This window comes from Oreochromis aureus, linkage group 3, assembly GCF_013358895.1.
Source record: "Oreochromis aureus strain Israel breed Guangdong linkage group 3, ZZ_aureus, whole genome shotgun sequence".
Classification (NCBI taxonomy): Eukaryota; Metazoa; Chordata; class Actinopteri; order Cichliformes; family Cichlidae; genus Oreochromis; species Oreochromis aureus.
In genome coordinates this window covers 27,683,133-27,711,122 of record NC_052944.1, presented here as the reverse complement: position 1 = coordinate 27,711,122, position 27,990 = coordinate 27,683,133, and the positions used below count along the sequence as shown (strand labels likewise).

Sequence of the window (27,990 nt, the reverse complement as noted above, 5' to 3'; positions counted from 1 at the left end):
GCATATCCAGAAGCAATATACTTTTTTTTTTTTAATATATCCTGTAAGTACTTCAGATATGCACAGGAAGCAGTTTGGATGTCACTGCCACTATGGATATGAATCTATTTTATTTGCTGTTGAAATGTGAGATATTACTGCTAGGAATGCAGTCATTGATGACATTGTGACTTCAAATAGCTGATTGCCTTAATTTACATCCAACACGTTTCTTACTGTTCTGATCCATGTGTTTGAGGATGGTATGTCTACACTATTGACATAACAAACTCTAGCATTTCACACTGGGTAAAGGGCACTGTTGCAACACTTCACTCACTACAACCACATTTCCTTCATGGATTTTGGTAAAATAGTTGGAAAACATCAATACTTACAGAAAATAACTCTTCTCTCTCTCCAGTGTTAGCATAAATAGAATGGAATACACATCTGAAAACTAAAAACTTAAAAAAAACTACTACTTGCTTTGAAGACAGCACCTGGTGCTAAACAAGTCTGTGGACAAAAAAACCTACATCTTAAGTATCTTAAAATTATTTGATTTTTTTGACATGTAGAATTTTTGCATGACAAACTTTTTGTGCTTTTAAGATATCTGAAGACCAAATAGACGGGGCTGGTCATGGGTGTTACTATCTGTGCTAAGTGGGAGGAGCATGGTGGTTGAGGGAGTGTCTATTTAACAGACGCTGACTCTGAAGATCTTCGCAGTGAGTCATGGGCTGTTCAAGAATTCTGACATGGACACTGTGTGTCCTCCTGAGCTGGATCTGTGTGGATCAAGCGGTGGCTGAACCGTAAGTTTAAGTGTTCTTTATAAAGAAAAATAGAATTTATTTGCTTTGTGACTTTGTGTGTAACAAAGTCACAAAGTTGTAGTTGAAGTTTGCACGAGTACTGGTTTGTGGTTTCCTTCTTTGTCAGTGCTTTATGTGTTCCTCTGTCTGTGTCTGCAGGCAGTACCTGGTGGCCATTCCTGCAGTTATAGAAGCTGGAGCTGAGACCAAATTCTGTGCAAGTCTTCTGCAGCCCGGTGAGACTGTGGTCATGACTGTCACTTTGATGTCCAGAGAGGAGAATACAACCCTGCTCACACATACATCCAATGAAGAGTTTCATACTTGTACTCAGTTTAAGGTGAGCTCCCTAAGATGGGTTTTGATTTACTGGGTAATTTCTAATAAAAAAAAAAGACTGCAGGTGAATACAATCAAGTATTTTAAACACAGCACACACTTATTTATTTATTCTTATTTATCAGTGCGCCTCATTCTCTAAAACACTTCTCTTAAAGGCTCCTTTAGTGAAAGGAGAAAAGATTCTGAATTTTGAGGTGGACGTAAGAGGAGACACATTTCACTCAAAAGAAGTGAGAAAAGTCATGATCAAAGCCTACAAGGCCAGGACATTCATCCAGACGGATAAACCCATCTACCTCCCTGGACAAACAGGTAAGAGTGAGCTGATGACCCATCAGAGCTAGACGGATTTGTTCTTATACAGATTCAGCCTCTTAGTATTTCTGCCCCCAGCTGCTGGGAGTCTCCCTTTTCCTGGGGCGTACTGAACTTCCACCATGAACACGTCCCTTTCCCTCAAAAAAAAATAACTTTTATTTCTATAATTTCCAGATATTTTGATAGCATTTCAAGCTGAACTATGATAATTACAAACTATTGAACACATTTTGAAAATGTGAATTGAAGTTAGTCTGGCCATGTTTGTACAATCACCAAAACTATTTCCAGCAAACATTTATTCATTCATTCATGTTTTCTTTTCAGAATAATCTAAAAATTAAATAGGTAAATAAAAAATGTAAACATACAGCAGTGCTGCACAATCCCAGCACTCTGTGTGTCACCTACACGTTTGAAACACATTATTGTCTTTGAAACACTTAGATTTAAGTTTTTGAACAAAAGCATTTGCTGTTCTGCTTTTTTAAAACACCTTCTGCCTTCAGTCTGAACAAGTATATGCTACAAACTGTTTTTCTAAATTGTTCAGCATTATGATTCTATGATAAATGCAGAAGCGTTGATGAAATTCATGGATGCTGCTTCACAATGCAGATTTTTATTAACTATAAATTATTTTTTTTAAAAAAAACCTACTAAATATATTCAACAGTTTATGAAGTGATTGACTTAAAACACTACAGACAAAACATAACAGTTGTAGCTGACTGGAGTTTGGCTTTTTGTAATTTCTGTAAAGACACTTGTTCACAAACATATCCTAATACGAGTTTGCACTCTCTTACTGTAGCTGCCAGGAAAGTCTGGTACAGTATGAAGGTGCAAGCACATCATTAACATTAATATGGGCCTTTTTGTTAGGTTACAAATTAATATTCTGATTTGTCCTATAAATTTCTTTAAACTTTGACAATGTTTAAGCAAGCTACCATTTCTTTACATTTTGCTTCAGAGAAGTCAGATTCTCATCTGCTGTATTTTTTTAAAGTGCTCTCCAGGCTTCATGAAAGTCTTTCGCTCCTACCTGATATCACAGCAAAGACACACCAGTCCACCATGTCCATTTCATGCTTTGCCTCTGCAAAGGACACGAGGATGAGCAATATAAAATATATACACATTACACAGCTTGTTATGAATAGAAGCAAAGAGAAAATTATATTAGTACTACTGCGTATTTGGCAGTAATGATGTTGTAAAATGTTTCAGTTTCATTTCTTGGTCAGGATTTATTACTTATTAAGATGTAAAATCTTTGAACTTCTTCCAAAGTGCATTTCAGAGTCGTTGCGCTGGACCCCAAGTTGAGACCTGTCAGTCAGCTGGTGAGTGTTTCTGTCCCTCCTTTCCTCCTTGACTTTTATCACTCTGTTGAGTTTATCAGTCAACTTGCACTAACAAATCAATAGTACAATGTATTGTCTGTGTTTAGTAATTAGTTTTTTACTTATTCTGTAATAACTCTAACAAGCAAACTCTTGGAGCATACAAAATAACATAAAAAAATCACATACTGTTGAAAGTCATTTTATGTTACTAAGGCTACTAAGCCTGGAGTTGGATAGAGAAATTGGTAGGACACTGTATAAGAAACCCATTTCCTCTAACAGTTTTCTCACTTTTGTTCCTTTTGATTTTTTGCCTTTTAGTGCAACATGATTGAACTCGAGGTAAGAAAATAACCACACATCATTTTCTTTTCTTTTACAAATTCAGCATGTAAATCTAATAGATTTGTTAAGGGTCTAAATGTTCCTTAAAGCCAACAGCACAACAAAGCAACTTTTACATTTATATGCTGATTCTGATTTCACTGTTTACCGTGGTACAATTTTCTTGATATATAAACAGTATATATTGTGTCAGGTTATTTCTTACACCTCTACATTAAACACACAGCACTGATAATGAAACTAGTCTGTATAATTACAATACCAACAAGTAGAAGAACAGCTAACCTGGAGCCTAACCTACACCATAACATGGTGTAGGTTTAGATGGTTAACACCATCCAAGGCTGGACAGAGAAGAACATGATGCTTTAGCAGAAAACTAAAAGTATAGCTTCCAACATTAGTCCACTGAGGGCACTGACTGGCTATAGTAATTTCAATTTCAGTGAGTGACATTAAGGTGGGAAAGATGGGAGCTAAATGGAAGAAATAAAAAAATACTGAAAGATCATGAGGTTTAGGAAGCTATACAACATTATATTATAAGTAGAATGTAAGAATAGCTCAAGTATTAAATCAGTTTTTCAAAAGGTTGAAAATCATAGACAGCATAAAAGATGTCTGTAGCTGCTGTGATGTTGCACCTAAATTTGTGAAATCCCATTATGAAGCTTTGAGATTAGCAAAAATCTGCATCTGCTTCTGGACTAGGCCAGTGATGACACAAACAGCTTGAGAGCGTGGGAAAGTGGAAGTATAAAATTTAGATTTCCAGCAACTGGAAGCAGATAGATGTGAGGTCATGCATCTTCCTTGTTGAACTTGTGCATAAGCTTCATTTACTCAGACTGCATCTTAGTGTGTGTTTCTCGTACTTCCTGTTTTACTTTGATCTCGTCTCAGCATGTTCACTTTTGCTGGGTGTATTGCAACAGAGTCCGTCCAATGAGAAGTGCGTGTGTGTGTGTGATTGTCTGTCCTACTGCACTACTTGTACAGCAGAGAATTGTAGTCCATCAATGTGCGAATGACTGTGCGTGTGAATGTATATAATCCCCTAGGATCTGGAATTGGCTCACCATCCAGTGAAAACTGGAACACTCTGGGATCTGTAATCGCTGAACTGGTCCCTGGATTCGTCCCATATAAAAACCTGACCTATAAACAATGGTCCAATATATGTCACAACCAATTTAAGAATAACTCTCACAAATTAAACTAAAGTAGTGTCACACTGCAGTAACTACTATTAAGATCAGCTATCATCAATTCAATCATCATCAGTTCAGTCATGTTGTACAACATTAAAATATCAAGGTTCAAAGTTCAGTGTATCAATGTTCAAAATTCACAGTTGTAACCTGCAGTAAGATTCAAGATTTTCCACAAGGTTTCAAATATTCAGGAACTATAGTCACCATATAATTCACTTTTATGGTAAACATTCATCACATCCATCAGAAATAAACTCACTGTATATATAATCACAAATAAATAAGTATATTACTCCCTTGAGAAATGGAGCAATATGACAATATTGTCAATAACATGTAAACACAAGAACCAGTCTATCAATAGGAGTATTAAAATTGATGTGCTTAATCCCCCTTGTACCATAGGCCTTCTAGTACAAGTGGAAATACACTAAAAATTACCTCCAAGTATTCAATACTGAGTATAGTAAAATAACCGATTGACATCAAAACAGTAACAGGAAGCAGCATAAAGTCTGCTTACAATTATCTCCCATGAACTTATTTTCAACTGCTTTAACCATTTACAGCTCTTCACAGGTTAATGACTCAGTTAACGTTCTACCTAGCATAACAACAGTACGTTTCAGAGACACCCAACAACTGTAACCACACTCCATACATCTCGTTAGCCACATTTAGCTTACCGCTGTTGAATGGGATGCTCAGTGTTTATGTGACACCACAGCTCAGTAAACCCTCCAGTTTCGCTCTGTCCTCTAAGACAACAAGGGCAAATCCATGCTTTGTGAACAATATCAATTTAAATGTTTTTTTTAACACGTTAGAGGTTAATTTCTCCAACTTACCAATAAAAAAAGTTTTAGTCTGCCTGCTCTGCTCGGCTGTAGAAGGGAGGAGGAGGGACAAGAGGTGCCTAGAGCTTCACCGATTGGCTTGTTTAACCCTTGTTTAACCAGAGCACATCATATATAAATCTGCGTCCTTCTTATGTTTAAATAAATATATTGATTTTGTTTCACCGTCATTAAAAAAGGACAGTAAGAACAGAAACAATGAACATGAAATGTTTGACTTTTTTTTCTTTTTTCCTTTTTGTTTAAGATGATTTCAGGAACTGGGTTACAAACTCCTTTACTTAAAGTTACTAATAATCTTGTAATGGGAGCTGACTCTGGTCTTCTCAACATTCTCTTCCTTTTGGATCTGAGCTCAGCCTTCGACACGATCTCTCACTCTGTCCTTCTGAGCAGGCTTCCCTCTCTTGGCATCTCTGACACACCCCTAGCCTGATTTCAATCATATCTCCTTGACCGCTCCCAGTTTATTCAAATTAAATAATTCCGTTCTCATCTATTCCCAGTCACATCTGTTGTACCCCAAGGGTTAGTCTTAGGCCCTCTTTTCTTCATAATATACATCCTCCCTCTTGGTACCATTTTCTGCGAATTTGATCTTCACTTTCAATGTTTTGAATCTCTCCTGCAGACCTGATTCCTACCTCCCAGCTCCTTCCCTTACAGAATGCATGTCTGAATTAAAATCCTGATTTAGCTCTAATTTTCTTAAGCTTAATGAGGATAAAACTGAAATCCTTCTTATTGGCACTAAATCCAACCTTTTGAAGGCAAATCATTTCTTAATCACTACTGATGACTCCAGAGTTTTTTCCTTCACCTCAGGTTAAGAGCCTTGGTGTCAGCCTAGACAGTTCACTGTCCTATAAATCTCACATCAATAATCTCAATCGTTCTGCCTATTTCCATCTACGCAGCATTAACAGATTACGTCCTTCTCTCTCCCACCAGTCTTTGTCCATTCTTGTCCATGGTCTCGTTACCTCCTGGCTTGGCTACTGTAATTCTCTCTTACACGGTCTCCTCCAAAAATCCCTCCATAGGCTTCAACTGGTTCAAAACTCCGCTGTCCGCATTATTACCAGAACCCCCTCGTACCAGCACATCACTCCTGTTCTTCAGGAACTTCACTGGCTCGCTGTGAAATTCCGGATAATGTACAAACTTCTTCTGCTCACCCTCATAACCTTGCTCCTCCTTACCTATCTGATCTGTTAAGCACTACCTCTTCTGTCCGCTCACTTCGATCCTCTTCTTCTATGCAGCTTGCTGTGCCTTCTTTCCGCCTCACCAACATGGGAAGCAGAGCTTTCAGCTGCTCTGCTCCCAGGCTGTGAAACTCTCTACCCCCAGATATAAGAAGCATTGGTTTAAATCTCAACTGAAAACCCATCTGTTCAAATCTGCATATTCACTGTGAATTAATTGTTTGTTAATTTTATCTTGTGCTTTTGCTTTTTTTGTTCTTCATTTTATCATTGTTCTGTTATTTGTTTTATTCTATTTTTAAGTGTCCTTGGGTGTCTTGAAAGGCGCTTTATAAATAAAATGTATTATTATTAAATATCCACCTGGAATTATGCCAGAAGATTCTTGATGGCTACCGATTTCTGTACAGTCATTTCAACTTGGAAAAAAAAACAGTCTACAGAAATAATTAAAAAATGAAAGTCACTATGACATTTTTCCCTATGATAAGTTTATGTAACGTTTTGATCACAACTTTATATTGCCTATACTGGAGACCAGATGAGCTGCAGTAGTCCAGTTCTCTCTTATACCAGGTTATTAGACATTTTCATTTGTTTGTTTTGTACTCAATACGCAGAAATACAAACACCAATATATGGACCAGACAACATTTGGGGTTCACCAACATATTCTTTAATATGCAAACAAGTGCAAACAATTGAAAAGGTTAAGATGTAGGCCATCTTTAATCTTGTTGAAGGCAAATGGAGCAAGGAGCGTGGCTAGAACATATTTTCACCTGTATTCATGTGTTTATTTTATGTGTCATAAACAACTACTTCTCTTGTATTTAACAGAATCCCAATAGAAACAGGATTGGACAGTGGTTAAATGAAACATCCAATAATAAAATATTGCAGCTTTCATACTCCTTGAACTCTGAGGCCCATGAAGGAACGTACAAAATAATAGTGTCTGTGGGTGAAGATAAATTTGTTCACAAATTCAAGGTGGAAAAGTATGGTAAGTCAGGTCTTTAAAGAGATCTTTTTACATTCTGTTTCTAAAGATTCTTAATGCAATGCAGCTGCTAACTTTGATATTTTGTCCCCAGTTTTACCCAAATTTGACATAACAGTAAATGTATCTGAAGAAGTGAGTATTGGCCAGGAAGACGTTGATATTAAATTATGTGCAAAGTAAGTAGGAGTCCTTTCTTGACAAATTGCAATTTAGATCCTCACAAATTGGAGTTTTGTTTTGTTTTTTGTTTTTATTTTAATAGGTACACATTTGGACAGCCTGTTCCGGGAAGTATTACAGTTACGATGTGCCGACTTCTTGAACGCTCTATTGCCAAGAAACACAAGATAGAGGCGCCCTGCCACACAGAGACCAAACGGGTACAGTTGTTCCAGTCTCAAATTTCTCCTGAAACAATGTGCAGATAAAAGCAGACCACATGCCCATGCAGAAGGTTTCTGTATGTCAGGAATTAATGCAGTACTTTATCATTATCTTATCTATCTCAAAATTTCGAGAATATAACAAGTAAAATTTCAAGTAAATCATATTAAGTCAAGTAAACTTGAATTTCAAGTAAATCATTTTTAGTGTCCTTAAGGCATTTATTTTTAATTCTGTATTATAAAATACCCGGTTAAAGATTCAGTAATATTCACTGGTGTGCCCTCATTATTTATGAATGCTGAATTATAGCTATCACTTTGACTCCATTTTTTTCTGCTGTTATGAATATGTTCTGTGGCTGATGCTTGTGTCAGTGTGTCAGCTCTTAATGACATTATACTGATACTGTTTTATTGAAATTAAAATGAATATCCTTATATGTTGATATCAGGCCCTTGTAGAGCAAAATCAGTATAAAGATAATTCTTTGTTTTTACATTCATCAGGTCCCAATCAGCCTAAATAGCAAAGACAAATTAAAAATGCATGCCATGAAAGACTTCGGGTCTTAGGAGATAGAAGTATGATGTAAGCTTTTTAAAATTTATTTATATTTTATTGTTTTTGAATTTCTAGGCTGATGGGACAGGTTGTGCAGCTGTTACGTTCAAGATGTCAACCTTCACCAAAATTAACAAAAAATTCCTTAAAGATGTGCTGAATATCAGTGCCAAAATGGAAGAGGAGGGAACAGGAAAGTCTTGCAGTTGTTATTTTTCATTTTATTTTAATTGTTACATTTTTTTAAATTATAGGTTATTGTGCATTTGCAGAAATATGGCATGTGCATTGTTTTAACATTAAGGTTTCGTATTCAGGCATTTCACACAAACAAGAAATGAAAATAAGAATTTCTTTTGTCCTTGGAAAAGCGTCTTTTGTTGATGTTCCCAAGATTTGGGAACCAGGATCAAATGTGGAGGGAAAAGTAAGTTTAAAATTGTGCTATAGAATTTAGAATCTGGTGTAAATAATGTGGGTTTTAGTAATGAAACATTGTGGTTTGAACAGGTTAAAGCAGTTCACTACAATGATACACCCATTTCCAAAGCACCTGTGTATCTGTTTGTGGGAGAACGTTGGTCGGAACGCTTACTAAAAAATCTAACAACTGACAGCAACGGTGTCGCTGAGTTTTCATTCAGCACAGATAACTTTCATGAGGATATTAAACTCCATGTAAGTAGATAATTACACTGAAATAGTAGTTTATAAGTCAGCATTGGTAAGTTACATGACAATGTTTTCATTGTCTTAATATGATTTCTGATGTCACTTGTCCAAGGTGCTACAATAGTAATTAGTGACTATAGTGAAACTGTTAAGATTATTTTACATGAGCTTGCTTCTAAAACCCATCTTCCAGTGACTTTCCACAGTGTTTTCTTCTTCATCAAATTATGTATGTTTCTTTTCTACAATTCAGGCAGCCCTGACACCAACCCTACACTTCCAGAGATATAGAACTCCTTTTTATGATTTAGGATTTCACACTGTGTATACATCCCAACCTCCTTCTCAAGATGAAAAAACATTCAGCTCGCTGAAGCTGAAGATGAAGGATAAACCCCTTTCCTGCGATGCAGAAGAGGATATATCTATTCAGTACACTATAGTGAGGGGAACCGCAGTTTACATGGATGTGGTATATCTGGTGAGTTATTGCTTGTCACAAGTTCATCCACAGTAAAAAAAAAAAAAAAAAGGGGAAAAAAACTTTTGAAAATCTACCAGTTTATCGAATGAAACAGAAAGAGTCTATTAATATATTCACCTCAGAGAAAGTGGTTTGTAAATGCTGAAGAAAAAGCAACACATCATCTGCATAAAGATTAATTTTATGTTCTACATTCTTGCATTTTATTCCCTTAATTGCTATAGCCTGATTGCTGCTGCTAGTTTGATAAAAATTGCAAACAATGAAGGGGAGAGGGGGCATCCGAGCCTTGTGCCCCACTGGAGACGGAAGCTGGAGGATGTTTGGTCATTTGTCCAAAGTCCAGTCAATTTTCGCAAAATAAAAGACCACAAGCAGACTGCACTGTCTGTTTCTGAAACACTCCCGGCAGGACTTAAAGCTGGGAGAGACGCAAAATGCACAACGTCACAGCTGGATTACACATTTTGTGTCATTTTCTTCTATATTCTTCAGGTGTTGTCCAGAGGAGCCATTGTCATGCAAGGATTTAAACAGATTAAAATTAAAGATCAGTCAGGTATGTAAAGACTGGCTCAAATCATGAGTTCATGAAATTCTTTTGTAATATCAGGTATTAAATCCAGTTACACTTTTAAAAAAAGTTTGGTGATTATTAAAATAAAATTGATATTATAGCTATTTTTGGTATGCTTGTTTGTTTCAGTGAATGAAGGTGATGTGTCCTTTAAATTGAGAATTTCTACTGACATGGCACCAGTCGTCCAGATTGTAGCATATGCTGTACTTTCCAGTACGAATGTGATTGCCCACAGCGCTGACTTCTCTACTGAGAAATGCTTCAGTCACAAGGTATGTGTTGGTGTAAACTGTGTGCAGCTGTACTAGATATATTAATTAGTGTAAGTTAGGTTTAATTATATGAAACCATGACGTACAAAAAACCCCCCCAAAAACTTGAACCAAAGTGGAACAGACTCCCTCCCAACAAGGAAGCCACAGCTTTAGCAAACATCGAGTGGGCAGTGTGTCACAAGCGCCTGGAGGTCAGTACATGGACGAGGATCCAAGAGCAGATTCAAGCACAGGAAACAGTGATAAGGTTTTCACAAGTTCTATTTGCTTAAACACAAGAATAAATACCGAAGGAGGGATACTTGGCAGGGGGTCAAATATGGCAAAACTGTGAACAGAGGGCTGGAGTTCCCCGTGGAATATGGGATTTATGTGCATGAATGCAGGGAGCCTTAACTTTGTTGCTGTTCGGCTGATGATGGCCTTGATTTCATAGGGACCAATGCTGCGTGGGGCCTGCTTGCGGGAGGTATTTGCCATAGCTTTTGCCTCGGAGTATACCTGGGAGCCGGAGTTCTCAGTCGATCTGCATTGTGGAATGGTCAATCGAGAACCTTGAGCAGCACTTCCTGAGTCTAAGTCGAGATGTCATGGCAATGTAGATATTGGACTCATGGAATGGCGAGCTCCACCTCCGGCTGCAAAAAGAGGTTCATTAAGCAGAGCACAGTGGATAGTTTCCTCCACGTCCCAGGAAATTAAACCGCTCCTGTATTGGAGGCATAAACCTCTACTATGAACACAGGTGAACACCTGCATTCATCTGTATTAGCGAATGCAGGTGAATGTAGTTTTGGCCTGTTGTGTACAGGTGAAGGGTATCTTGGTGAGGTGAGTGAGTGGTTCTGCTACCTGACTGTAATTCCAGATGAAGCGGCAGTAAAAATTGATGAATTTGAGAAAGGTTTTTTTGAGATGTGGGAGTGAGACATTCCCTAACAGCTTGGACTTTTGCTGGGTCGGTCTTCACCTGCCCTCCTGCCAGGATGTAACCAAGAAAAGTGACTGAAGATGAATGAAACTCACCTTTCTCTGCTTTGACGCATAACCGGTTTCGAGAAGGTGCTTCAGCACAGATTTGATGTGTAGGACCACATCTGGAGGACCAGATGTTCCTCCAGAGTCTTGGAAAAGGTTAGGATGTCGTCTAAATACACAAACACAAACACAAAAATGTTCAAGAAGTTTCGCAGGACCTCATTAACTAATGTTTGGTAAACTGTGGGAATTTTAGTGAGACCAAACGGCATGACCAGATACTTTGAGTGACCAAAGGGGGACCAGATGATAGTCATTGTGTAGATTTAACTAAGAAAAAGTGGTGGCACCATGAACAGGTTCAAAAGCTGAATTGATGAGCGGGAGAAGATATTTGCTTTTGATCGCAATCTCATTTAAACTTCTGTGGTCAATACAAAGACGATGGGTCTTGTCCTTCTTAGTGATGAAGAAAAAGCCTGCACCTACCAAGGAAGAGGATGGGCAGATGATGGGACTCTCAAATATACTTATCCATGGCTTCTCTCTCTGGCTTGGACAAGTTGTTAGGTTGGCTGGTTGATGGTGCAATCATAGGGTCTGTGGAGTGGAAGTGCCTTATGTTTACAGAATACTTCCTGGAGGTCATGATACTCCTTGGGGACTGAGGACAGATCTGGTGGTGAAGGTTCGGCAGGTGATTATTGAGGCAGTTAGCAAGGCAAAAAAGGCTCCAGCTAGTAATTTGTGTAACCATTCAATATGGGGATTATGTTTCTTTAGACAAGGGTAGCCAAGGACAGTCGCCAGAAGTAATTAGGGAGACTGGTCTGGTTTGATGAGTAATATGAGAAAAAATCTGATTGTTTAAAACTGTGGCTAGAATTGGAGGATCGGGTAGAACAGAGGTAAGTGCAATTACATAGCCAGCTACGTAGCCTTTTCTCTCTCTCAGGCGATCCTGAGAGAGAGGGAGGAGGAAATAAACCAAATCCTTGAACGATGCGGGCTCATCATGAGAAGTTAACTCATAAATATTACCAGGAGCACATGATCAGGCCAACCCACCTTGGCAGCTGCCATGCAGAAATCGATGACAAACTTAGCTATGTTAGATCTAACCTGACTTCAAGCTCCAAGCTACGCTGCCCTCAGAGATGGGGTGGGCAAAGGTCTTTTAAGCTTCCCTTGAAACTCATCATAACAGCAGGATGAAAAGGAATGCGATGACAAACAAGCCTCAACCCATACCAATGCTTTACCCCTCAGCTTGCCTACCACTTACGAGAGCTCAGAGGTGTTGTCAGGGATGGAGTGTGGTGATTGAGAAAACATAAGAGCATTACAACAGGAAACCCTCACAGCAACCCTGTACCCTGGTGAATGGCTCAGGCTGAGAAGTGCTAATGGCAGGTAAAGATGGGGCAGGTCCTATGGAAGCGGGGAAAGGAGTGGAAGTGTGCGTGGAAGTGGTTTGGCTGGGATTGAAACTGGGCTGGAGTTCTAATAGTGAGGCAATGATTTTCTCTTGAGTGTCACCAATAGATTTGCATTGTATTTCTAGGAATTGGACTGACTGTTGATAATTACCTAGTATTGAACCCTACTTCGAGATCGCTGCCTGTATTGGATCTTCTGGGTCCATTTTTCATTAGGCCAATTGTACTGTCACAAAGGCCTGGAGGTTAGTACATGGATGAGGACCCAAGAGCCGGTTCAAGCATGGGAAACAGCGATAAGGTTTTCATAGGTTTTATTTGCTTAAACACATGAGTAAATAGTGACACGAAGGAGGGATACTTGGCAGGGAACCGAATGTAGCAAAACTGAACAGAGGGAGAGCATGGTTAGAGAAGAGGCAAGGGAAGCTTGTCTGGAGAGGTGAGTAATACTAAAATAGAGTCTTACTTGGCAGGTGGAACGTGTAAGGCTCTGGGGGGATTGAATCGCTGGGTGTGCGTCTAGAATGGTGAGCTAGTGAGCGGGTTCCAACCTTTCTTTTCTAGAGATCCAAGAGAGAAGGTGGCAGGAGGACAGGCAGAAGCGGTAGAAGGATTAATCCTGGGTGGCAGAATGTGCAACAGAAAATGCTCCTTTAACAAGGAGAATGATAAGGCCTGTTACCAACATGAGGTTAGCTCGAAAACAGGTGGAGAAGAGATGGGGGACCCTGGTCTTAAATGCTATCTCACTGACTGCAGTGAGGATGAGGGGAGCTGATCAGGTGAGATGACGAGGGCGCCACCCCAGGGTAGATACTGGGCAACACAAGAAAAACACAGGAAAAAACACTTGAGCTCACCCAGACTATGACACAGTGATTATCAAACCTGAACTCCAAAAACTACATAAAAACTAGTGAATGATTTCTGTGTGATACAGGCTTGAACTTTTGTTCTTTGAGAACCATTAAAGTTTAGATGGTGTAATGCACGCTTTGTCTGTGTTAGGTGTCATTGGAGTTCACACCTTCTTCAACTGTCCCAGGAGAAAAAACCAACATGGAGGTGACGGCGCTTCCACACTCTTTGTGTGGTTTAAGTGCCATTGATAAGAGTGTCCTCATCAAAGAGCCTGAGAATATTCTGGATGCAGATAAGGTAAGTGTGGTCTCAACCACCTTATACATCCTTTACTCTCAGGCTACGTCCACACTAGCCCGGATAGATTTGAAAACGGCATTTTCATCTGGAAATGCGCCGCGTCCACACTAGTGTTTTCAGTCGTTTTCACAGAGTTGCGCGTCCACATTGAAATGGATGAAAACGCTTACGTTCCAGTCCTGTGCATGTGCAAAAGCGAGTGAGAATTAAAGAATTTGAAGAAAAGTTATCTGGAGCATGTACAAACTGGTATTCATCTTTTTTAGGGATGTCAAAATTGAGAGCAATCAAAACAACTGCTGTATAATGCACTCTGCTATCTTTGTTTATCTGGTCACATGACTGCATCACATGACTAAAATACTTCATCGTTTTAGAAAGTCTGCTTTTTTGTGTGTCCACACTGCGACGGGACAGTTCCATTTTGAAATGTATGCGTTTTCGAGAGCATTTTCAAAATGCTGCGTTTTTCCTTGAAGAAAGCGCCATCTCAGTGTGGATGGGGGGGCAAAACGGAGAGAAAATGATGCGTTTTCAAACGAATGGTTCTGGTTCTCTTAGTTGTTTTCTGCTTAGAACTTAGAAGAACTTAGAACTTTTTTATTGTCATTGTGCTGCTGCTTGCACAACAAAATTAGGTAGAGGCAAGACCACAAAGGTGCAAAAGTACAGAAAACAATATTCAAAGAAGAAAAACAATATAAGTTCAGCAATATAAGTAAACTATATGCACAGTGTATGAGTTACAGAAACCTTGTGGGGGGTATGTAAAAGGGCATTAATATAATATAATAAATAAATAACAGTGGAACGGCTGTGGTCATTAAGGATGGGGTGGTAATTGCACATTTGCTAGAATATTGCACAGAGGCCAAAATATTGCACAGAAAAAGGAAAGACCAAAATATTGCATAGGGAATGGCAACAACAGAGTCAAAAGCAGCGACAGAATGAAGTCTGTTCACACTCTTAATTTGCGTTAATGGTTCTGACAGCCCACGGGTAGAAGCTGTTCTTTAGTCTACTGGTTTTGCATCTGTTGGATCTGAACCAGGATGTTGAAGAGGTGGTGGTTAGGATGGAGATGGTTTTTTAAGATTGCCCTGGGTCTGGAGAGACACCTAGAGCTGGCAATGGAGTCCAGGGGGGTGAGTGGTCAGCCGATCACCTTCTCTGCAGTTCTGGTGACCCTCTGGAGTCTCTTCTATCGGCTATTGAGCAATCAGCGTACCACACGAAGATGATGTGCACCAGCACACTCTCGATTGTGGCTCGAGAGAAGGACACTAGTAGAAGGACACTTATATTTATAGTTTCTTGTCTTTAATTTTCTTATTCTGTGTTTTCCCTGTGTTCCACATCTCTCACTTAGTTACTCTTGTCTTCGTGATCTGTGTTCTCTCTCTGTCCCCCCAGTCAGTTATCTCCCCATGTCTATTTCTCCCCTGATCACCGAGTTAATCCTGCGTGTCTTCGTGTTCGTCTCCATGTTTGTTGTACTTCCTGTTTTATTTTGACAGTCTCTTGCTTCCCCTTGTCCTGTTATGTCTGATTAGTTCCTGATGTGTGTCTGATGTGTTCCCCAGCTGCATCGACTTCCCTGATCATCCTGCTGTGTATTATAGTTTGAGTTTCCCTCTGTCACTTGTCGGTTTCTCTGTTCACCACTCATATCTCTGGTCTTGGTTTTCGTGGCTTAGGGTTTCACGTTCCATGTTATTTTTCTTCACATCCAGGTACTTAGTGGTTAGTTTTTTTCCCAGTTTAGGTCTTGTTAGTTTCATCTCTATCTCCATTTGCTTTTTGTTTGTTATTTTTACAGCCAAAAATAAAAGCCTCACGTTTGTTAAAAATTCAATTCTGTCTCCATAGTCTGCATTTGGGTCCACTCTCTCTCCTCTCCACACGGTCTGCCAGACCTGAGAATTACAGAACCATAAAAATTGATTTTGGTAATTACCAATCCTGTTCATTTAGGACAGCTGTGGTATAAACCTGATCATTTGTAAATGCTACATATGTGGTTCATATAAGTACAGATCTTTAATCTGATTTTCTCAATTGTTTGAACTTCTTTGAACATTTTTTTTCTTAGATATTTAACTTGCTCCCTGTCATGAAAGGATCTTATTTCCCATATCGGCTACGAGAACCAAGAAAATGTTTAAAAGTGAGAACAAGAAGATATAGTTCATCTTATGGAGATAATGAAGCCTACATTGCTTTTCAGGTAATATATAAATATTTTCCATGAGCATGTGTTGTGTGTTTCACTGGATCCATGGATCCAGCTTCTTGATCTTGGCCTTGCACCTTGACTGTTTCAAATGTTCCACATAAGGTGAGTCTTAATAGTTGCATAAATAAATAATATTCTACTGCACTATGTAGTATATGACAAACAATAGTCCTTCTCTGCAGCATTGGTGAACTTGGTATAGTTACAGCAGCATTCCATCTGCAGATTTTGATTAGAGGAAGCATCCAGCTAACAGTAAATCTCCAGAGCATATCAGCTGATGATAAATATAATGCTTTTCATGGCTTTAGCTGTAATTAACTCTGTGATGTTTGTGTGTCTAGAGAGTAGGATTAAAGGTGGCAACAAACCTGCTGCTCGAAATTCCTTCATGTCTGAGTTTCATGGGAAGACAATACGACTTCACGCCCTTAGGTGATATTTTTGTTTTGATTTGCTTTGCAAATTGCAAATCATAAAAAAGTTCCCAAAATCAAAGCAGTGTGTTACACCTTCTTATTGATTCTGATTAAGTATTTATTATTTATTTTTTGTTTGTTTTTTGGTTTCTTTACCATTCTAAATTACAAGTGGGTTCAAGTTACTCTGGAGGATCTTTAGGCCCATCAGAAGGACCGATGAAAACTGTCCGTGCTTTCTTTCCCGAGACTTGGATTTGGGACCTGGTGGAAACTGGGTATGTCTTAGGTTTTGGGGTGCTTTTTTTCCCCAAAATATTTTTTGACCATGACATTTACTGACATTTTAAATTAGTAAGTGATCATCAGTTACATAGTTACATAAAGTTACGTTGAAACCAAGCACACCATTGTTTTTCTTGTGACATTACCAATAAGTTTGATGTGTCACATGGCCCTCTTCCTATTGAAAAAACAAAAGTTGTATTCAAGATGGCCGACTTCTAAATGGCCACCATGGTCACCACCCATCTTGAGGAGTTTGCCCCCTCACATGTACTAATGTGCCACAAACAGGACTTTAATATCACCAACCATTCCCATGTTATTACGGTGTGTCCATATAAATGGCCCACCCTGTATTTTATATATATATAGTATAGTGAGTCTATTTTATATATAGAATGTCTATGAACGTGGTGAGTGCTGCACTGGCATTTGCATGTATTTGTTGGCTAATCTGTGTAATCACCACCTGACAATATGTATATTTTGAATCCGCTGATTCAGAGAGTCTGGAACAAAGGATGTGTCCCTCACTGTCCCTGACACCATCACCACCTGGGAGACGGAGGCTTTCTGTTTGTCCTCTCAGGGATTTGGTTTGGCTCCTCGAAAAGAAGTTAAGGTCTTCCAGCCCTTTTTCCTCGAGCTCACCATGCCCTACTCCATCATCCGGGGGGAGCACTTTGAACTGAAGGCAACTGTCTTCAGCTACCTGACCAGCTGCATCATGGTGATCAATGTTTCTATATCAAAAATACAAATGTCAACAAATGTTAGCATGCTGACAGACTTTGCAGATGGTTATGAAGTGGTCGCTGATGCAGGACTCATCAAACAGAATAAAACTCAAAATCTTAGCTTTATTTGACTGGGCAGGATAGGAATTCACTCATTTAATAGAAAACATCCACAATGAAGGACGGTGCAATGGGGAACAGACGGAGAAGTGGGCAATGTATACTGTAAATAGGAGGGTGATTAAGGGAAGTGGAGACACGTGGAAACACAGCTGACTTGAATCAAAACTAATAACACAAAGGAAGCAAAAGTCAACATCGTACCCATGAGATAAGACACTATCAAAATAAAACAGAAAATAACAGAAGGACTGCAGAAAAATAGACACATCAACTACATTAGATAAGGAACATAGACAGCGATTGAGACAGAACCCAGAGAGACCAAAAAACACTTGGACACTGATGACCAGGCACAGAGACAAGATAGTGACAGATTGGACAAAATGGGGAACAAACATGAATGAACAAGAGCTGAGAACTAAAAATAACTCAGAAGCACAAGTCAAATCCGGAACTCAAAACTAACTAATAAAAACTCTGAACATCAGTCCAGTGCAGGGGTAGGCAACCTTTCTGATGGCGAGTGCCATTTAAAATTTCCTCAGAAGTCAGTGTGCCATATGATTGCATTAGCAATTAATTTAATAACGCTCTATATTGACAGTTACACATTATATAGAACCACTTTATAGAATTATATTTGTTTGCAGATGTTGGCAGCTATCAGTGAATATTTATCAGCTATTTTGAAACAAAAAAAGACACTTTTTATTCATAACAAGAACTCCATAACAGCAAATGAACTGTACAACAGAAAATACAAATGCTATCTATGGTCTCCTCACAACAATGATAAGAAAAATACACTGGGCCAATATGGCATGTTTGTTAATACAGAGATACACATGTTAATGTGATCTCTGGTCTCCCACTCAGAGACACAGGTCTACGAGTGTCCAGCATTCAGACGGCTACCTGAGGACACTCATGTGAGAGAAAATCTGCTCACACAGATATGTAGAGCCAAATACTGTCAATAAGGCCTCTGCAATGTTCTGAAGACAGTTAAACTTGTCAGGTAGTGATGTCCAGCAGGTGAAAATACAAGCTCCATGAACACGCACAGCTGTGGATTCTAGCTGCTTCGATGCGAGACAAATCTAGCTGCTCATTAAAGATTTCTGGTTTGATCAGAAGATAAAACATTGGTCCATACACCTGAAAGTCCCAAAAATGCATTGTGTCTTGAGTCTATGGATGCATTTTGACTAAAGACCGGCCCCCCAGATATTAAAGCTATAAAGCCTTTGAATGAAAACGAACGCTGTTGTGACAGTGATGTACACTGTCTTGTTGGTAAATGTATGATTTCTATTCATTTTACGTCAGATAAAAACTTTGGTTGTAAGCTTTAGATAATTATTTAATAACAGCCAGACATTTTAAATGAGAATAAGAAAGTATTTCTTTGTGCCCCCCTTTCCCTGTTAATGCCCTACCTGGCCCCCTGGCAAAACTTTGCTAGACCCGCCCCTGTACAGTTACCAGCTGTCAGCTACATAGAAAAGGATCCTGGTGTTATTTGTCTCTCAGAAACAGTTCATAACTTCCCTTCAACTCATCCATGTCACCTAAAAGGTAAACCTGTTTCTACATCACCTGCTCAGCTCTGATGATTCAGTAAGGACATCTCCTGGTTTCATCTGCATGTTTCCCTCTCACCAGATATACAAACCGATATCATGACCGGCAGCTTTACACCTGTGGCTCCAGAAAACCTCAGCTGATACTAGAAATTAATATTAAATAAATTCTAACAACAGCTGACCAAGCTTAAACGTGCTGCTGTTGTTTAGTGCGACATCCGGCGGTTTCCTCTTTCTGGCGCAAAGTGGGTGATAAACAAACAAGAGAGAAAAGCTGATCAGCTGATCATTGATCAGTTTCATGATTGAAGTAGCAACAGGAGAGAGAGGGGAGAGAATGAGAGGAGAATAAGATGCAGCTGTGCAGCAAAGACACAATAACTCCAGCTTTGTGTCTTTTTCCATCCTGGCTGAAGTCCGGGACAAACTGTTCCTTTTCAGCTCAACACGAAACGCGTAATAATTTCTCTGAATGCGGGACGATTCCGTTTGTACGGGACGGTTGGTAACTTTACTAACTAACCTTATGAATAAAATAAAGTTCACTATCAATAAAATCATAGCACCCGCCCAGCAGTATATAAATTTCGTCATGCTAGCTAGCACGCAGTACGAGTTATTGTAACTGACTGTAAAAAGTCAGCACAACGAAAATAAACTCCACCTAAACTTGGTTTATATCTGACCCAGATAGACTGCAGGTCATAACTTCTTACCTGAAGTTCAGTTCACCTGACGCTCCGACCGGCGGCTGCCTCGGGTCTCTCCTCCTCCTGCCTCCCCTTCCCTCATCCACCTGCTGGCCTCCACCACTTGTTAATTTTACTGAATCTGTGGCAGCTACGCCATGGCCAACACCAAACAACTGAGTTATTTTTACAGACCGACCAGCGTCTGGCCAATCCACCACCCAAAAAAAAAAAAATCATCGGGCCACCGTGCAAATGTCCGGTATGCCCGATGTCCAGTCCAGCTATGGTGGTGCATGTCATCAGTTAACCCACGCGTGCCTAGGGTTGCCGACCCCTGGTCCAAGGTCTTTCAAACAAATAAATAATTCCAGAGCATAACTAAAAAAAAACTGGGTTGAAGAGCCAGTACCCTGACAGTAGTGGTGTACACACTTCTGTTTTTTTTTTTTTTTTTTGTACACACTTCTCTATCAAGTATCAGGAAGGATATTCAGTGCAAAATTATACCAAATCAAAACATGTGAAGCGACTCTTGGTGAATGAGGCAGTAGCTGAAAGTATTCTGTTCTTACAGAGTAACAAGAAAACACTGAATTCCTCTTTGACTTAGAAACTCAACCCGCTGTTTTGTTCTTTGTGCAGGTCACAGTCTTTTCTACGCCTTCCTCAGATTATACCCTCACCCCTCTTTCCGGTGAGCAGTACACATCCTGTTTGTGTGCTAAGGAGCGCAAGACTGTGAGCTGGACCATGATTCCAACAGTTTTAGGTAAGGATCAAGTTTTTTATCCACGCCGGTGTAAATGTCCTTTCAGTCAACGCCTCATCTCTTTTCAGTATCTACAAAATCAGTGAGATTATCTAATTAACAATATTTTAATGTGCAAGACTTTACAGGGTTGAGAAAGGTGAAGTTTGTTGTCCTTTTTTAGGGGCTGTGAATGTGACCGTGTCTGCTGAGGCAGTGCCATCCCATGTTTCATGTGATAATGAGGTTGTGAGAGTACCAGAGAGAGGCCGCATTGATGTGGTCACAAAATCCTTCATAGTAAAGGTTGGTGCTATTAACACAAGATGACAAAGATTCTGCATTTGAAAACTTTTTTTCTCATGGAGGTGAAACTGTAACTTATTTTTTCTCAGGCTGAGGGGACTGAGATAGCAAAGACATCCAACTGGCTGCTTTGTCCAAAAGGTTGGTGTGGTTTCTGCCAAAAAAAACCCCAGCCAAATATTTACAGAAAAAACAACAAATAAACTTATAAACAAAATGAAATGGTATATTTCAGTTTGCCTTGATGACATTTCACAAAAGCATAATTCAGCAGCACATCGTGTATAGATCCAGTATCTGAAAAACTCTTAAATGCAGGAAGACCATACTTTCAATATTTCAATTTCCAGTTTAAAAAATGTCAGTTGCTGAGCCTGAGTCTTTACCTTGGAAATCTCCCATCTTCCTCTCCAGTCTGATGCTTGTCATTTAAAGTTACCTGCCATTAAAGAAACATTATTCCATTTCTGCTCGCACCTCTTCTGCAGCAGTTTACTTTATCAAGCATATCTGTGCAATGAGTGCATCACAGGAACAAGAAGGAAAATATGATGTGAGGATGTACAGTTGTACTTAAAAGTTTACATAGATTCATCATGGACATGAATGTCATGGTAGGTTTGGGCTTTAATTTATTAATTAATTAGAAATTTTCATTGATATTAATAAATAAATAAATTGTAGAATGGAATGCTTGTACAGCATGCAGCTTTAATTACTTTACAAACAAGAATTGGGTGCACATGTTTGAATTCTTTTGGAATTTTTCTAATTTATACTTATACTTATATTTATAAGTCAAAATATCTACACCTTGAAAGATGTACATGTACCCTCAGAAACACTGGCTAAATGTCATGAAACAGATATGTGGAGCACGTAGGATAGGCCCAAATGCAGACTCATAGGCGGGACTTTTGACTCAAAAAGCTTTTATTGCTGAACTGAAAAATAATACAAAACTAAACTGGGAAATTACCGTAAACTAAACAAACAGAGAGGCAAATGGAGAAAGACAGCCATGACGGAGATCGCAATGCAGGACAAAGGGAGACGCAGACCTAAATACACACAAAAGGGTAACGGGGGAAGTGAAAACACACAGGGAACACAGCTGACACAAATAAACATGACGCCACAGGAGATGCAAAACTAAACACACCGAACATGGAAACGTGAGACTGTCAAAATAAAACAGGAAACAAAAGAACGCAAGACTAGACTGACATACGAGCTTGACATAGGAGTGGGAGAAAGGCAGAGGAGAGAGGGAGCGAGGAAACCATAGAGGGCGAGAGAGCACAAAAGACAAAGGGGATGAGAGAGAGGGGAACATGGATAAACAAGATGGAATGAAACACAAGGAGGGCAAACAAAACACACACACAGACACACAAACTCACATAAACACAGACACACAGACAGGGACACAGATGACAACGACACAAAGCGAGACTAAATGGACAAGAAACCAAACAGGGAATATACGGAACTTAAAACAGACTCAACTTAAGACTACTAATGTACCTAAAACATAAACCACAATACAAAATAACAAAAACACTGGGTCAAAATGACCCAGAACCATGACAGCTACATATCCCTTGTCAACTTGCACCTTGACCACATGCCTTTGGTAGTCATCAACAAACTAATGGTATAATTCTGGCTCGACATTTAGACACAATATCTTGTGTACCCAAGTCTTGTTTTTTAAAGTCATTAAAGATGTGTGCCACACAGTCATTCCAGTTTTGAGTTTTTGTTGAAGGGTGTCTGTGGGTGTCACACCAAATTTTGATAATTCCCCACAGGACATTTTGTTGTTACAGTATATCTCAACTACATATGAGATATTTATAGTTATATCTCATATATACACTATGTTACAAACTTGACATGCTTGGTAAGAGTCAGTCTGGAGACATCTGTGTGGAATTATTAGGTCACACTTATAGCACTCTTATTATTATTATTATTGTTGTTGTTGTTATTGTTTTAATAATATTTTTTGTGCTTATAGGTTTAATTATAGGTGTGTGATTTCTCGTATGACCTGTTACAGTTCATGATGCTGTGACCGCCTGCTGATTTGATACCAGTTTGGTACTGACCTTCTGATTAAGCTTCTCTCTGTATGGTGATTGTTTGTCTGTACACAGGAGACACACTGACAGAGGAAACCGAGATACAGCTGCCTGAGAATGTGGTTGAAGGATCTGCCCGCACTTTTGTATCAGTCCTGGGTAAACCTGATGATTTTTAACTAAATGAGTTTAGATTTATCCAAGAAGAAATATAGCAAGTTTCATTTTTCAATCAATAGTGAATTAATATAAAAGACGAATAAAACTGGACTGGCATTATTTTTGCCTGGTTTTGAAACATGCTTTGAAATGAGACTCCAACAGTTTTGCAGTTTAGAAAATAGTTTAGAAAATACATTCCAATAACAAAGTGCAAAAAAATTGAATTTAGTACGTACAGTTTTTTATAACCTGCTGTATTTTTCTAAATATTTAACTTGGTTACTAGTTTTAATCTATTTGCAGTTCAAGTGTGCGAAAGTTGTATGTTATGTCTCAGTGACTGAGTGCCTCTGATCAGGTGACATTCTCGGCCGGGCTCTGAAGAACTTGGATGGACTGCTCCGGATGCCGTTTGGTTGTGGAGAGCAGAACATGGCTCTTCTAGCCCCCAACATCTACATCCTCCAGTACCTGAAAGGCACACAGCAGCTCACCCCAGCCATCATGGAAAAAGCCACCAACTTCCTGACCAGTGGTGAGTGTGTTTGTTTCATAGTGGGGATAAAAGCAAAAGTTTATGAATAGAATATCTATTTAAGAGTTATTTTCCTGTTGTTACAGGTTACCAAAGACAGCTGAACTACAAAAGTAATGAAGGCGCATACACCACATTTGGAAGAGGACCAGGAAACACTTGGTGAAAATAATAATTACCGTAATATTCCATTTGCCTCACAAACAAAACTGAACCTGTTGGTGAAATTTACTCCTTAAATATCCCATCCTGTTATCATTTTATTTCTGGAAATGTGGAAAATCAACTCACCTTATAATGGTATAACTGTGACACATTTTGATATAATTTTGAAACATGAGGAAGCTTTCTTTTGGTTGCTTTTTTATGTCAGGCTGACTGCTTTTGTGATGAGAAGTTTTTCCAAAGCTCAGTCTTTTGTCTACATTGATCCAAGAATTATTGAAGAGTCTAAGACATGGCTGGGAAATAAACAACAAGCAAATGGCTGTTTTGAAAAGTCAGGCAAACTCTTCAACAACAGAATGAAGGTAAGTCCATACTTTAGCTGGGACTGATACTAATTCTGTGTGGAGAGAATTTTTTTGGCAGCACACAGAAATAACTTGGTTTCACTCACCAGGGAGGTGTGTCTGATGAAGTGACTCTCAGTGCATACATCACTGCTGCTTTCTTGGAAATGAATATATCCCAACATGTGAGTAAACTTGATGTGATCCCATTTGTACTTCGTATTGTACAATGTAAAGAAATTACAACACTGACTTGTATTTGTTTTATTTCATTTTCTTCTTTTGACGTCCATTTTCCTCTCATTTTTAAAAGACATTTTTATGATTGATTTCTAAATCACTTAAGTCGATACTTTCTGTCTGAAGATAAAAAGGAAATATGTTAAAGCATTATTCCTATTTCCAGTCATGAAAATGAAGTTAAACAAATAATTACATCAAGGAAATGATCAACTTTGGTGATATAAGATAAGATAAGAAAAACTTTATTTATCCTGAGGGAAATTCTTTTGTCATACACATGCTCAATGCTGCAAGAGAGACAAAGGAACAGAGGAATAAGATATACAATATATACAATAAGAATAGTAGTATACAGTAATATAGAGTAGGATAGTGCAAAATATAATATCAAGTAACTCTAACGAAGTAACAATATAACTATATCCTGAAAAATAAATAGCTTAACTATCAGTGCAGGTGATTCTAAAAAGTGACATTGTGCAATTGAATAAAAGAGAGTAGCAGCATATGTCCTGTCCTGGGCAGGGTCAATAGTTTGTCTTCATAGGGCTCTTCTTTTGATGTTTTAAAGGATCCGGTGGTGAATAATAGCTTGGCTTGTCTCAGGGAGTCCATCAATGACCTCAGCAACACCTACACTACAGCTCTGCTAGCCTATGTCTTCACCCTGGCAGGAGACACGGAGACCCGCGCTCACCTTCTGCAGCACTTAGACACAGTTGCAGTGAGGGAAGGTGAGTCAGCATCTAACAGGAAATCATTCAGGTGTTATTACCATAACTGTAACTTTTATTGTATGTTTGTAGGAGATTTCCTGTACTGGTCTCAGACAGCAGCAGAGACATCAGCCTCCCTGTCAGTGGAAATCAGTTCTTATGTGCTGTTGGCCAAACTCAGTGCCTCCACAGCTGCTGACGACCTGGGTTATGCCTCTGGCATTATTAGGTGGCTGACTGGCCAGCAGAACTACTACGGAGGCTTCTCCTCCACTCAGGTGCTACATCACCCAAACAGCTTAAATCTTTGAGTTCGTATACACTGGGATAAATAGAAACTAATTTGACATTATCTTAGAGAAGGTGAATACGGAAGTTTTACTTTGTTGTTGCTGTCCTGTAAAACACAAAATATAAATCTCCAAAATTACATATTTTCTATGAGATAGGTAAAACTGTCTTGTTTAACAAAAATTGGTTTTACATAACAATATAGAGTCCTACATACCAGAGCTGCTGATTGCACCAGTGTGTGCATATTTGTATAACTGAACAGTATATGTAATAGCTGTGATTTTGTTTGTAGGACACAGTGGTGGCTCTTCAGGCTCTGGCTCTCTACTCCACTCTGGTGTTCAGTCCTGAGGGTTCAAGCACAGTGACAGTTCAGTCTGACAGCAGTCAGCTGACATTCGATGTAAATCCGGGCAACAAACTGCTCTACCAGGAGGAGACGATGGAGGGCGTGTCAGGAAAGTACAGCCTGGAGGTGAAGGGCACTGCATGCGCGTCAGTGCAGGTCAGTTACAGTATCGTGACAACGTCCTGTTTGTTCCTTTTTCCAAATAAAGATGCATAATGAAAAAAAAAACAACTTTAGAGCACAACTCAAAAGTGTGGTTTCACTCAGAAAAGCACATTTGCTTATCCATCCATGTATTTGCTCAAATTATCCAAATTCAGGAAGCAGTGGCTTCCCACTAAGGAAATGATTTCAAACATTCCTTTTCCTGCTATTTTTTTGTTGTTGTTGTTCTTCATGATGGATTAGGGCCAGATGACATGGAAGGTCTAGCTACACCCTGTGTATCCTTGCAGTTGGACATGCCTGGAAAATCCCCAGAGGATAGTATCATAAAGGCATCCTGCTAGCATGCCTGCACCATCTTAGCTGGCATATTTTTAAGTCAAGAACCAGCAGTTCTATTTCCAGATCCCTCCTCGGGTCCAAGTCTTCATCTCGATTTTAAATGTTTTGATTAAAGAAGCTCCAAGTCAACCTGACATTTCTGCCCACAATTAGTGTACATAACCGTTTGGCCACAACCACTGAAATAATTTCATAACTGTAATGAGTCCCCTAAAATGTGATGCCACTATGTTTTGAATATAAATGAGAAACATAAACATAAAAACATGAACAGATTTATATTCTTCTTATTATTACCGTTATTATAAATTGCAAACCTCTTTTGGTTGCCTATTTCGCAGATTTCTCTTCACTACAATATCCCGAGTCCCACTGATGTCACTACTCTCAGTGTGGAGGTCAAATCAGAGGTTGATGCAACAAGTAAATCCAGACGCAAGCTCGCCCTGACAATAAAATCCCAGTAAGTATTTAACAGATTAGATAAGTGCTAGGGGTATTTTATTTGCCACTGTGGCATAACTGTTGGAAATGTGGCATCTATGGATACACATCAGTGCAATCACTTTTTAACTGTTCAAACACAGGTACAGTGGAAAGGAGAATACTACAAACATGGTGATCCTGGATATCAAAATGCTCTCTGGATTTGTCCCAAATGAAGTGTCTTTAAAGATGGTGGGTTATTGCAGTTGTTAGCTGAATAGAAATGTTGCTACATGTGTCAGTTTGTGATGAGATAAAGGTGATGATAAAATATTAATAAGGAGACTGTTGTCTCCTCACAGCTCAAAGTTGCCCCATTGGTGGATCGTGTTGAACAAACAGAAGATCATGTTCTGGTGTATTTACAGGAGGTGAGCGATATTCACAGTGTGGATACCAGATGATGATGTTTGTATTGTTACAGAGTGTGTCTTCTGTTTTTTTAATTCTGTTCAGTTACCAAAGGACATGCCCAAGAACTACAGCTTGACAATCATAGAAGAACTTCGAGTGGAGAACCTGAAACCAGCTGTGATCAAAATCTATGACTACTACCAGCCAAGTACAACTCTAACTCACTTCACTGCAACAGCACACTGACACACTTTGCTCCTTAGTGGAGCTGTACAACAAACAGCAGTTAACAGAATTTGAAGGATCAAATTTAAATGTGTTGTAAAAACACAGCCAGTCACATTTTTCCACATTGTTTTCTCTCTCAGGTGACCAGGCTGAGACTGAATACATTTACCCATCAGCTGCAGGTAACAAACTGTTATAGCGAGAACACCACATTTCACACAAAATTAAATTACATTTATTTCGTAAATATTTGTTCAATGAAAATGAAATGATTATTTTAACACAATTGCATCCTTACGTTTTATTCTTTTGTTGCAGCTTAAAGATGTGCAGTCAGTCCTGAGGTTGTCACTCAAGTTATACAGCTTACATTTTAATAAAGATGTTTTTGAAATACAAA

The 27,990-nt window shown here is 39.0% G+C and overlaps 1 protein-coding gene across 2 annotated transcripts; it reads left to right on the top strand.

The window, feature by feature from the left end:
- The first annotated feature begins 650 nt into the window (after positions 1 to 650).
- LOC116327023 (alpha-2-macroglobulin-like) lies at positions 651 to 27,990 on the top strand. 2 transcript variants are annotated; one of them, XM_039609803.1, is made up of 36 exons: positions 651 to 800; positions 960 to 1,140; positions 1,298 to 1,454; positions 2,757 to 2,809; positions 3,134 to 3,154; positions 7,277 to 7,442; positions 7,534 to 7,618; positions 7,705 to 7,822; positions 8,466 to 8,583; positions 8,708 to 8,817; positions 8,901 to 9,068; positions 9,316 to 9,543; positions 10,042 to 10,105; positions 10,253 to 10,398; positions 13,830 to 13,979; positions 16,078 to 16,212; positions 16,566 to 16,656; positions 16,813 to 16,918; positions 17,430 to 17,655; positions 20,706 to 20,832; positions 20,996 to 21,117; positions 21,207 to 21,258; positions 23,280 to 23,363; positions 23,725 to 23,901; positions 23,988 to 24,063; positions 24,275 to 24,431; positions 24,524 to 24,598; positions 25,228 to 25,390; positions 25,463 to 25,650; positions 25,959 to 26,171; positions 26,864 to 26,985; positions 27,110 to 27,200; positions 27,311 to 27,379; positions 27,465 to 27,570; positions 27,731 to 27,772; positions 27,909 to 27,990. In XM_039609803.1, the coding sequence occupies exons 1-36, from the start codon at positions 721 to 723 to the stop codon at positions 27,911 to 27,913; spliced, it is 4,272 nt and encodes a 1,423-aa protein (XP_039465737.1). In that variant the 5' UTR covers positions 651 to 720; the 3' UTR covers positions 27,914 to 27,990. The 2 variants fall into 2 exon arrangements, with proteins under 2 accessions (XP_039465737.1, XP_039465738.1); XM_039609804.1 differs by lacking the exons at positions 651 to 800; positions 960 to 1,140; positions 1,298 to 1,454; positions 2,757 to 2,809; positions 3,134 to 3,154 and having other exon boundaries at positions 7,305 to 7,442; positions 7,534 to 7,574.